The sequence below is a fragment of the Gracilinanus agilis genome, chromosome 1 (genome assembly GCF_016433145.1).
Source record: "Gracilinanus agilis isolate LMUSP501 chromosome 1, AgileGrace, whole genome shotgun sequence".
Classification (NCBI taxonomy): Eukaryota; Metazoa; Chordata; class Mammalia; order Didelphimorphia; family Didelphidae; genus Gracilinanus; species Gracilinanus agilis.
Window position 1 is genome coordinate 89,608,979 of NC_058130.1, and position 12,774 is coordinate 89,621,752.

A 12,774-nucleotide genomic window follows, 5' to 3' on the forward strand; every position below is an offset into this window, starting at 1 on the left:
AGCTTGCCTCACACCATGCCCACTCCCCCCCTTGGGGCTAGGTCCCTGGTCCTCCAGTGAGGAGGGAGTGATGGAGCTCCGCTGTGCTAAGGCTCCAAGAATCTTTCCCTTCCCCGAAGAGTGGGAGGAAGACTATAGGAAACAAGACCTACTCCCTGGTAAGGAGTAAGCATTGAGGATGCTGGAGCCCAAGATGCCATGTTATCTTGCCCCCTTCATAGGGCCTCGGGCTAGTAGTGACTGGAACCCTCCCTGTGTTCAATCTGACCCAGGATGGCAGTGGAGAGAGGAAGGCAAGTGTGGGTTCACATATGTGTGAACTTGGGGAAGCATGTGCCGTGTATATGGGTGGAAGTAGTATGTATGGAATATATAGATATGCATGCCTAGGTGTGGGGAGGGAAGAATTGGTGGTAGTCTGAATAACTGAGATGGGGAAGGAAGAAGGAAGTTGCTGCCTAGAACTGCTGGAGAAGGCATGGTGCGTAAGTGTGAGGGCTGAAGTCTTCATCTAAGGGAGAGTGGATTCTGGTCTGTGCCTGTGGGGTAGTCATCTGGGACTTGGGATGTGGGAGGGGGCAAGTGATGGGTGTGGATTATATACACAAAGTCAGATATGAGTCCCAAGGATTCTAATTCCCAAGCATGACAGGATGGACAGAGGCAAAGTGGAGGCCCACATCTTGCAGCTCCCTGCCCCTATTCATAGCATCTCACCCTGGCAATTCTGTACCCACAGAACCAGCTAATCCTGGGTGTAATGGGGATTGATGTGGCTCTGAATGACATCAAGAAGCTGACCCCAAATTACACGGTGAGTGCCCTGGCCCTGAGTGGATTGAACCACAAGTTGAGCTAAAACAAGTTGCCATGTTTTATTCCCATGTTCACTTTCCCTCTTCTACCACCTTCTTTGAGTCAGAGGACAAAATATGACCCTCTAATTTCCATTTTCAGCTTGGTGCAAATGGTTATGTATTCTCCATTGACCTCAATGGCTATGTCCTCCTCCACCCCAACTTGAAGCCTCAGGTGAGACAGAACCTTTTACCCCCTTGCCAGCCTTATATTAAGGAAAAGGGAGGAGAAAGGAGTGACCAGCCCAGATCCTGCCAAAGAAAGGGGGCATGCTTAGGGACAATAGGAGAATCACTATATTCCAACTGGGTGTTGAACCTCTCCCTCTCAGGTCACCAATTTCCGGGAGCCAGTGACCTTAGATTTCCTAGATGCTGAACTAGAAGATGAAAACAAGGAGGAGGTGAGTCTGCCTAGAGCACCTACCAGTTCCCAGTGTTCTACAACACCCATGTCCCAGAGTCCCCTTTTCTTACTATTCCCCTTTCCTCTGTTCTGCCTCCCCTCCACTCCAGTTCTTGTCCCCCAAAGCTCTAGTTGTCCCTTTCCTCTCTGTCCCCCATCCCTTCTCTAATAATCAGCTGTTCATCAGTATTCCAATTCTCTGCCCCCTTATGCCTCTTATTACCTGACTTCCTCTTTCTAAACACTGGCTCTCCATCGCCCCAGTCAAACACAGCTTCCCCATTCCCATCTCTCTACCACTACCTATGCAACTTCCCCCCTGTCCCTGCATTTCGCTCTTCCCAGTTCCACTCCTCCCAGTCCCATTCCACCTAATCCCTCATACTGCATACAACCCTTTTGTCCCCCAGTCTACTCTGCTCAGTAATCTTTGGTCCACCCAATCCCCACAGATCCCCTGCCCTGTTCTCACACTCTACTCTCTATCTCCCCCAGATCCGAAAGAGCATGATTGATGGGAAAAGGGGGCACAAACAAATCAAGACTCTCATCAAATCCCTGGATGAGGTGAAATGGGGGGGAAAAAGGGGGAAGAAGGAAGAAGAAATATGGGGCAGGGGCAGGGAGGCTTCTGACCCCACTTCTGACCTCATGATCTTCCCTTCCAGAGGTACATTGATGAAGTAATTCGAAACTATACCTGGGTCCCAATCAAAAGTACCAACTACAGGTGAGGGGAGTTCCAAAGGTGGGATTCAGGGGACAAATGGGGAAAGGGGATGTGTGAAGAGGTGCCCTCTAGCCCTAGAGCCTGGGTTCCTAGAAGACGACCTGGGCTCCTCCTCTAACCCCTTCAATCCCTTTTGGTTGATTTGACCCATCCCCATCTTGCCCTACCCTCCCAGGGTCCACAGCTTCACTCAGTTCTTATTCCCTCCGAAGGTATTTTTTACCTCAAGCCTATGAGCCTGCCTCACCTATGAACATACAAATAATGTCTAGTGTGATCCAGAGATAGATGCCTCTGGCCTTTCCCTGCTAATCCAGTCCTTGGGATGAGTGGAAATGGGCCAAGCAAGACTAAGCCAGCAAGCAGGCAAGGCTGGCCTTCCATGAGCTATACTGAGAGGAAGGCAATCCACCTGACTTTGCTTTCATACTCTAGATATCAGGCTATATTTTTCACATCTCATACTTCAGACCACCTCCATCACATCCTTAACACTAGCTATCAACCAGATATCAGACGATTTCCATAACCCCATTTCAGGCCATTTTATCACATTCTTGATATCTGCAGTGTGATCACACCTCTGATATCAAGCTGTGTTGTCTAGACGTATAACATACACTTATAGAAGACTACCTCATCACCTCCCGAGGATTGGCCTCATCATCCCACACCACATGCCGAGCTGTATCTTTCTACCCAAATACCAGTTCACATTATCCCACCCAGGATAACAGATCACCTCATCCAATGCTACCTATCCACCATGTTATGGTTGAGAGGCAATGTGCCATAGAGAATGGAGCACTGAATATAAGAGTCAGAAGATGGGTTCGAATCCTGCCCCAGACCCTGGCTGTGTGTGATTCAGGGCAAGATGCCTCTCTTTACAAAATTGGGATAATTAGTTCCAGGACTGCCTACCTTGTTGTGGTCAAAAGAAAACACTTTACCAACCTTAAAGTAAGGTATTTCTTATTGTCCCACCCCATCAATCAGCAACTTTAACACACAGGCTCCATCTATCATTACATCCTAGATATAAACCATGGCATAGTTCCCCCTAGAAATCAATTAAATTCAGTGTGTGTGTGTGGAGAGAGAGAGAGAGAGAGAGAGAGAGAGAGAGAGAGAGAGCGAGAGAGAGAGAGAGAGAGAAGGAATAGGGAAAAGAAGAGAGAAAGGAGGAGGAGGAGGAAAGGGGAAGAAGAGGATTTTCAAGAGAGAAAGGAAAGAGAAAGAAGGGAAGGGAAGAGAAAGAAGGGACAAGGGGAAGTGAGAGAAGATGAGAAAAAATAGTCTATATTGTATATATGATCCTAGCCAAGATAGCAAACTATAGATAGTATCACATCTTGAGTCGAAACCCGCATTGTCAGCCCCACACACATTAGATCACCACCACACTTGAAGCAACAGACTGTGTTGTTATATTCAACTGGTCCCCCATGCAAACTGCAGGACCTATCAAGCCTTATTATCTCCCCCACCTTCCACAGCATGCCTGTGATCACCCTCCACCTAACTCCTTGACAAGTATGTGTTCTGCTCCTCCGCTGAATTTGCCACTCCACAAATGGTTTGAAGAGTCTTCTCAAAGTCTGCAGCAAGTTTTCTGCCAGAGCAGGCTAGAAGGGCAGGGTACCTCCCTCCTACCTTGCTTCAGCATCCAGGGGAGAAGTCCTGGAGCCCCAAGAGGCTGACTAATCATTAGGCCGTGCTCCAGAAGACAGCTCCAAGACAAGACCATGGATGGGAAAGGAGAATCCCAGAATCCAGTACTGCATTGGGGGTGGGGATAAGTTCCCAAGTATCTCTAGAGCTTTAGCTGGTCTAGCCCCAGAAGGGCTATGTTCTCAATATCCTAGCCTCAGAGATGACCCAGCTTCATCCCAGAGAAGAGTGATTTCAGATAAGGGTGAGAAGTTGGAGACTCAGTTAGACATCTTGGCCCAGCTCAGAGCTCCCGCCTCACTGAAGTGCCTAAATAGGGGATAACAGGGTAGTGTGGGATGTCTTTGGACTTTCCCCTGTGAGTGACTCTCCCCTCTTTTCTCTGTCTCCTCCAGCCTTGGGCTGGTCTTGCCCCCTTATAGCACGTTCTATCTACAAGCCAATCTCAGTGACCAGATCCTGCAGGTCAAGTGTAAGTAATCCCTCCACCTATGCCTGCTGCCCCTTCCACTCCTTGCCCCACTGCCCCTGGCCCCTCAGCCCCAGCCCATTCTGAGCAGCAAACACCATAAACTCACACTGCTCAGCCCAAAGAGAAACGGGGGCATCTCAGCCAATAGCAGACCAAAAGGAGTATTTGAAGAGTGGATCAGGGATGCAGGGGAGGGGTGGGAGGGGAGCACAAGGGAGGGAGGCTCCCTGCCTGCCCTTCTCTCCAGGGCACCTGGCAGGGCCGGGGGCTGGGAGCAGCCAGCTCATTGGAAAGTCGGCCGAAAGATGCATGATTCTCCTCTTCTCTGATTTTTAGTTTCAGATCATTCTTTTTATGGATTCTGATTTGGTTCTTATCATTCCATGTACTTCTGTGTTGGCCTGCCACCCTTCCTGGCACCCTCTACACACTGTTTTCTGAGCTTTCTCTGTCTCTTAACTTTCCAACCACAGACCCATGGGGGAGGGGAGCTGGTTTCTATTTGCTCGATTTTTAGGGTCATCCACTGGAGGAATGGGTCTGGAATCAGTAAAACCTGAGTCCAAAGCCAATCACAGATACTTACTAGCTGTGCAACCCTGGACAAGTTGCTTAACTTCTATTTGCCTCAGTTTCCTCATCTGTAAAATGGGAGTAATGATACCAATTATCTCCCAAGGTTATTTCGAGGGTCAAATCAAATGAGATTATATTCGAAAAGCACTTAGCACAGTGCCTGGAACATTGTAAGCACTATAGAAATGTTGCCATTATAACTATTATTTCTCCGGATCCCTTCTGGGTCTCTCCCACTCTCTTCCTCTTTCTCTTCCCTTCTCACTCTTCAGTAGTCCCTTTTCCCCTCATTTTTATCTCCACTCTCAATTTTCTTTCCTCCCCTTCCTCTTGCTCATTTTCTTTCTCTGCCTTCATTTTATCATTTTCTACCATACTCTTCTTTTTTCCCTTTGTTCACCATCACCCCTTCACTTCCCCCTCTCCCTTCCTCTATTATTCTCTTTCTCCTTCACTCTTACTATTTCTCCCTCTTTTTCTCCCAGTTTCCCTCTCTGACCTCTTCTTTCTGCAGCAGTGACTTTCCCCACCCTCTTCCTCACTCTCTCTCTCCCCACTTCTTTCTCTCTCCTTGCCTTTCCCATCTGCCTCTGTCCTATTTCTCCTTTCACCTGCTAGTCTTTTCCTTTTCCTCCTCTCACTTTCTCCTTCTCTCCCTTTTCCTGACCCCTCTCCCTCTTTCCTGCTCGTTTTCCCTGCCTGACTCCCCCTTCCTTCCTTTCTCTTCCCTCTCCCTCATTCTTTCTCCGTTTTTTTCTTTCTCTTTCTTTCCTCCTGTCCCCCTTTCCTCTCTCGTCTTCATTCTCTTTATTCTTCCACCGCACATATTTGTCCTCTTCCTTCTCTAGCTGTCCCTCACTCGCACCCTCTGCCTGTCTTCTCCCCCTCTTCTCTGCCTTTCCCCACGCCCCTAGCCTGGCGCACTTCTCATCTCTCTCCTCTCCCTCCCCGGCTCCCGTAGTCGGCTCCTTCCGCATGTCCCGCTCTCCGGCCCCAGTGCCTGCTTCCCTTCCTCTCGAGTCGGGGGGACGAGCTTTCCCTCCCGAGCCTGTGCTGCGCCCCCGCCCGCTGCCTGGTGTGCTGCTGCTGCTGCCCCGGGGGTGACTGGGAGGGGGTGGCTGGGGCTCCTTGCCTACAGCGCGCCCGCCCCCACCCCCGCTGGGGGGGCTCGGGGACTTGCCTCCTTTGAGTTTTTTCTCTCTTTCTCTCTCATGTCGTTTTTGCGCGCAGTTTCCTTTGAGTATGATGATGATACACAATATTTTCATTCAAACGGCCATTGAATAAAATATTGTCTGTGCCCCTTCCCCTTTCCACCCAACCCCCTTTTTTGTTTTTGTTTTTTTTGTTTTGTTTTTTTGTGTTTGTGTTTGTTTTCCTTGCTTTCTCTCTATGGTGGATTCTCACAGTGTCAATCAGCAAACTGAAGGGCAAGTATATTCAGAACGAGCACACTCAACCCTTCACCCCCTTCCCGACCTTCCCTTCCCCTAACCACCCCACCCGTCCCCCTTACTGCCCCATACCCCTGCTTGCCCCTTCACCAAGCCCTGCCCGAGGCCAAACTAACCCCCCTGGACTCCTTCTACCTCCAGTTCTGTCCCTTCCTCCTACTGATCCCTCCCAGCTCTAGCCAGCTTGGGCAGGATCCTTTCTGAAGGGAGCCTCATTCCAGAGCCCCTAGTATCCCCTGGCCCTCTCAACAGGGTCCTTCTCTTGAGCTGACATTCCACACACCTCCTTCTGTTCTACTCTTTCTGTGTTAGGCCCCTGTACCCACTTCCCCTCTCCCCATCCCATCTCCTGAATTTATCCCGGTTTCCCTGCCTCTTCTTTCTCCCTCCAAGCCAACTCAACACCTAGGGAACAGGGCTAGGCAGGACTGGGCTAATCTAGGCTGCCTTCATTCTCCAAGCTTCCATGAGGTTGGGGGAAGGGGGCCATGGGACACAAGTGTGTTGGACTCAGGAGTCCCAAAGATGGAGGCAGTCTAGCCCAGAAGATGAGCTGAGGAGAGAGAAGTGAGAAGGATAGCGATCTTTCTCCTTTCCTTCTGATGATCCCAGGCATTGCATACATCTTTCCATGTTTCATGAGGGTAGTATAGGGATGAGGATGATGGGAACACAAAGGGAAACCGGAAGTAAGAAGAGAATGAAAACATCTCTCCCCTCAACCAAACACATACATCCTAAGGATGCTCCTAAGAAACAGAGATGGCTAGAGAAATGGAGGGAGTGGGGAAAACAAATCCCGTTAGCAGTCTGTCTGTATTCCTGACTTCCCTTCCTAGCACCCAGTGCCTAGCCTTTGTCTGAAGACTGTGATACTTGTTCTCTTGTTGGAAGGAGAAAGGGGTCCAGACAGGAGCTCCAGCCTTTCCAATATGCACAAACCCCTACTCACCTGTTTGCTGGGGCTGTCCATGGTGCTGAAGTTACATCTAGTGTTTCCACCCCACCCCACCCCTGTTCTTTTGTCACCAAGACCTGCCTGATCTCCCCATGTGTCCAGATTTGTGCTTAGTTACGTGGTGGTGAACAAAGAGAAGGAAAGCTCACAAACTCTGCCCTTAGGGAGTCCCCAGTCTGGCTGGAAAGACAGAACTTACCCAAAGGTAAACAGCATAGAACTGAGTACATAATGAAAGGGAGTGGGTCCACCTGTGACTACCGAAGGAAGCCCACTTCTGGTGTCCCTTCCCTAACATTGGAAACTCAGGCCCAAGGACACAAACGGTGAAGGAGGTGTGTGTCCAGAGCTAGAGGCTGAAAGAAACTGAAATGTCTTTACCTGGATAGTTAGGGTCAGATTGTCCTGGAGGCAAGGACCTGTACAAGATTACTCATGGAGAGTCTTTCTAGGGCTCTCTTAGGTGGATAAAGAGGGATCTCTGGGGACCACAGACTAGGTTTGGGTGGCTGATCGGGAATGCCCTGTTCTCTCCAGTTTGAGTTGTCTCTCTCCTCTTCCCCTCACCCAGTGACCTTGCCAATGCAATGCCAATGGAATAATGACTGTCTCCTAGTCCTTCCTTCCTCCTTCTCTTCCTCCTTCCTCCTACCTTCTCCCCTCTCTCCAACTCTCCTCCTTCTCCTCTCATTGGCTTGTATCCAGACCCCACCTTATAGTCCTATCAGAAAGCAACAGTCCAACCAGTGACAGCTCAACCCTCCCAAAGCCCCAATCCTTTCTGTTTTGCAGTGCATTGTGGGAAGATGTGGGTACCCTGGGCAGTGTGTGGGGAGGGGCCCTAAGGAATTCCTTTCCAAGAGAAAGTAAATCTTTGACCCTAAAAGGAGGAGGATACAGGAAAGGGGAAAGAAGGGGGGATCATTTCCTGGGAATAAAGTAAGAGACAGATTTCTCTTCTTGGATGGGTGATTGAGTGAGTGGAAAATCTCAATGAACTGCCCACAAGACTGCTCCTCTGGGTTCTAGGGATGATATCAACATATCAGACTTCCCTAGACAGGTAGAATGAATCCCTTATCATACCCCAGGAGGGAGTACAGCCATCCAAAGGAAAGGGAGGGCACATGGAGAGGCAGCATCATAGAATGCAGAAGGCACTAAAGTTAGAATCAGCAGGACTAGGTTCAAATTCCAGTCCTGGCACTCAGGGTGTGTACTCAGGCAAGTCACCTCCCCTCAAGGATGATCCAAATCTGTCTACCTAAATTATGTGCTTTTTGCCCAGCCCTATTCCCAGCATGACTCTCTAAGCCTCTTGAGTCCTAGATAACATCTGACTGGTCAGACATTCCCCCCAACCCCTCCTATCCATTCTCAACCTATCCCCTGCTTGGGGGCAAAAACACCCAATAAATTTTCTTCCTTTCTGCTTCCACCACCAAGGCAGATGTTAGCATACACCTGGTAACATTGTGAACACAGTCTCCTCAGTCTCATATCTTTCCCTTCAGGCTTTCCCAGGTTAATCCCTCCTACCCCACTTCATCTGCCACCCGTCTAGGAAAAACCTAAATCCACCACTGAGAAGGATCCAAGGCAGGCTGGAATTCGAGCTCCAATATCTGCCAGGTCCCAGATCCAACTGACCACATCTAGACTGAAACTATACCTTCCCCTACCCATTACATTGCATCCCCTTCCAAGTCCCATAGACAGGGATAAAAAGGTTCCTTCTTCATTACTGCCCTGGCCTAGAGAGAAATTTCTAGGTCCCAAGTATACCCCTATAACTCCACAATGCACTGCAGCCCCACCGTGCCACAGACACGTCTCTGGTTGGACTGTCTGTCTCCATGAAAGATCCCCTCGGTTTGGCCATGTTGATGCCTGAAAACAGAACAAAAAATGTTTTTAAAGGAAAAAAACCAAGAACAGCCAAAGGCAAAAATCTGCGGATGCCCAAATCGGTCAGTTTCCGCAAAGTTCCTTCCGAGCTGAACAATGCATGTGGTTCTTTTCCTTAATGGATGCGATGAGAGAGACTGGCACATTCGCCCAGACCATGCATATATATAGCTGTGTGTGTATATATATGTGTGTGTGTGTGTGTGCGTGTGTGTGTATCCGTGTATATGTGATATACAGTGGTATAGAGACATATACAGCCAAGCCAATGGACTCCATTGCACATGTGAGGACAAACCAGTCCACCCAGACCTGGGCAACATATTGGCTATAACTTCCCTTCTCTTGCGATGCTGCAGTTTCCAAAGGGACCACCCCTCCTACCCTTCCTCTTCTCCCACTACCCCACAATGAAAGTGTCAGTGTGGGGACTCCTTTATCTTGCCGGTATCTCTCCCTTCCCTCCTGCTACTCCCCTCTACCTCCCTGTCCATTCTTCCCTTTCCTTTCTGAGCCTGAGCCTGAGCCCCTGCTCTGAGCCCCCAGGCCTCCCACCTTCCCCCAGCCCCCCGCCGGATAACCCTCCCTTTCTGTTGCAGATTTTGAGTTCCTGCTCCCAAACAGCTTTGAATCTGAAGGACATGTTTTCATTGCTCCCAGGTAGCTTTGCGTGTGAGCTTGCCGAGGTGTCCGTCCATCCTTCTCTCCTTCCTTCTGTCTGTTTGTCCTTTTCTCCCTCTTTCCGTCCATCCCCACAGCAATCTTGAGACAACCCTATCTCCTTCCATGCCTCATGGTTCATCCCTACTGTCTCCTCTGCCCGCACTGCCACTTCTGATTTCTCTGTGCCTGTGTTGTGTGCCAGTGTTTCCCTCTCCTCTATCAGGTTCTCCCTGGGGAATCCCATGGAGATACTGTCTTCCTGAAGCCTCCCTTTCATGCCCATACCCATTCTCTGCCCCATCATATACATGAGCCCCATATGTGTGGCTGCCAGCATAGGCAGGTGTACACATTAGGGGTCATGTATCCGGACAGTGTCCGGCCCCACCAAGCAGCAGACCAAGTTGCCCCCAGACCCCCCAAGGCCAACAGCTAAGAACCAAGTTAGCCCAGTTGTCCCTTTCCTCCACTATATTAACCCTTCCAAGGCTCCATTCAGAAATTCCCCTACCCCAAGTCCCCCCAGGTTGTTTCCCCACATAGCCCCCACTAATTCTACATCTTATAACTCTCCCAGATTCAGCCCTATTTGACTTTCCTAAATCTATATTCCCAAGAATGCCCCTCTAGCTTCTACTTCAGAAATCTTCCTCAGTTCCATCCCCAGAGGCTCTCCCAACTCTATATTTTGGGATTTTCAAATTCTGCCCTCAGATTGTCCTTCCCCACCCACTCAACTCTACCTCTTATTTCCACTTGGAGATTTTCCCAGCTATAACTCCGAGATGCCCTCAACTCTATCTCCAGAGTTTCCTCCATGCCAAGCCCTTACTCCAGTACAGCTTTTACAGGATTCTGGATATCCTTTTTGCCCTGGTGTCAAAGTAATTTCAACCTGCACTTGGGTTTCCCTGGCGCTCCCTGTGTCAGGCCAAGGCAGGATTTCCCTACCCCTACAACTCTCCTATGGGCATCTGCTGCTCTGTGGTCTGAGATTTCTCTCCCCATCCCTCTCTACCTTGTCTTCCCTGTGTCAGTGTCTTTGTTGGTGGAGTGGGGGGGCAAAGGGATCAAAGAATTCCCAAGAGATGGGAAAAACACTGGCCTTAGTGGTACCCCCTTTGCCCTGCTCACACTTGGGACTGGGGACTACACCTAGCAGGCATTCCTACTGTTGCTGAGCTGTGGGACCAAAAATGGCAACATCCTGCCCTTCCTCCAGGAGAACCTACCCCAATACCATCCCCAGCTCAGTTTAGTCAATACCCATGTACACTGGAGCAAGAGTAAGGCAGGTCAGGGGACTGGGGCCACTGGGTCTTTGCAGCATCTGCTCTGGGTAAGTACTGGCCCCAACTCCCCAGATCTGGTGGGAAGAAATTAGGGAGAGGGGACAATACAGGAGCCTGGGACACGACCACCTACATTCATTCCAGCCCCAGATAAGGGGTCCTCTAGTCCAAAAGCCCCTTTGTGGACCTGCCCAGGTAGAAAATGATGGTGAGATCTCTCGTGAGGATATGACCTAGGCTGATACCTAGAACATACTGAGTTTGGGGGGTCAGGGCTAGGGAAGTCGGGATCATACACACATACAAAGGGCAATGGAGGCTCTCCTGTTCCAGGCAGGGACACAAGGAAGCACAAAGATGGATGTTATGGCTGTTAGCGTATGTCAGTGTGTAACTGGGTCAGTGTATCAGTGTCTTCAAAAGGGGGAGGTAGAGGGTGGGGGAAGGGAAGGGAGTACGCAGGGAGGGGTTGGCTGGAAGACACCTGAAGGTTGAGGGTGGAAGGGAGGTGGGACATGAAAAACCCAGGTTTGCCCCTTGATGCAAGGGATGTGGCCGCTGATGTCTTCCCTGATGCCTGTGGGAAATGTGACTCAGGGGCTGCCCCTCCATCCCCTTCTCCTATGACTCTCTACCTGATGCCTCCCTGGGCAGGCACCCCACCTGCCCTGACATTCTAGCACCTACACAGTGTCTGCAATGCTTTTTGACCTAACCCTAGGTTCTTACACACACACAGAAGTAGGATTGCCAATTCCCAGGACACCCACCGGGCCAAGGGGGACTGAGCCTAAGGCTAGGGTAGTCAGAGCACCTCCGAAGCTGAGATGCTGTGGGCATCCAGGGCCGAGGTCAGCCTAGAAAGAGGGTCCTCGATGGGGGCTGCCTCTCTAGTGCCCTACACAATATAGTGGCCGTGTACCAAAGCACCCAGCCTACTCACATCTCCAGCCTCATTTATATACTCAAAGGCAGGACCATAGAAATTAAATACGAGGAAACCAAGTCCAAGAGAGATAGTTCCAACTGCTGTTAGCTTTGGCCAGAGAGAGATTCACCAGTCCTTGTCATGGCCATTCGATAAGTCAACACACATTTATTAAGCACCTACTATATGTCAAGCATTATACTAGGAAATAGTAGTACTGATATAAAGAATGAATTCTTACTTAGAAGTAAAAGCCTTGGGGCTGCTAGGGAGTACAGTGGATACAATGCTAGGCCTGGAGTTGGGAGGTCCTGGGTTCAAATCTGACCTCAGACACTTTCTAGCTAGATGACCCTGCCCAAGTCACTTAGCCCTTGTTGCCTAGCCCTCGCTGCTCTTCTGTCTTGGAACCATTATACTGTGTAGATTCTAAGACAGAAGGTAAAGGTTAAAAAAAGAGAGAAGGAAAGTCAAAGACTTTTCCCTGCTTGCAAACTGAACTAATTCTAGCCACACATTTAGCTCTAAACCCAGGCCCAAACTGGACTTCAGCCCACTACACTCTGGCCCTGGCCATGGGTTGACATTTGGCTGCCCACTAACCCTGGTTGCAGGCAGATCTCTACTCTTGGCCACACAGGGAGCAGGAAAGGCAGACCCCAACTGAATTTTAACCCAGATCAGAATCAATCCTGACCCCAGCCATAGACAGAGCCCTCATCCTGACCATGTCCACCCACGGAGCCCTATTCCTGGCCAATTCAAAGAAGATGAGAAAAAGAAATTAAAGGAATAAGCATAGGCAAAGAAGAAACAAAATTATCCCTTTTCGCAGATGACATGATGGTTTACTTAG

General features: G+C 49.7%; 1 protein-coding gene across 3 annotated transcripts in view; it reads left to right on the forward strand.

The window, feature by feature from the left end:
• The window catches only part of CACNA2D2 (calcium voltage-gated channel auxiliary subunit alpha2delta 2), a 360,677-nt gene that overhangs the window by 335,011 nt on the left and 12,892 nt on the right, over positions 1–12,774 (forward strand). For 2 of the 3 annotated variants that reach the window (XM_044656929.1, XM_044656930.1), the window contains exons 15-22: positions 222–293; positions 740–814; positions 958–1,032; positions 1,190–1,261; positions 1,759–1,830; positions 1,932–1,993; positions 4,063–4,139; positions 9,635–9,695. In XM_044656929.1, the coding sequence (XP_044512864.1) occupies positions 222–293; positions 740–814; positions 958–1,032; positions 1,190–1,261; positions 1,759–1,830; positions 1,932–1,993; positions 4,063–4,139; positions 9,635–9,695 (566 nt within the window). Of the gene's footprint in view, positions 1–221; positions 294–739; positions 815–957; positions 1,033–1,189; positions 1,262–1,758; positions 1,831–1,931; positions 1,994–4,062; positions 4,140–6,124; positions 6,146–9,634; positions 9,696–12,774 lie in introns of all 3 variants that reach the window. The other variant, XM_044656931.1, reaches the window with a different exon arrangement.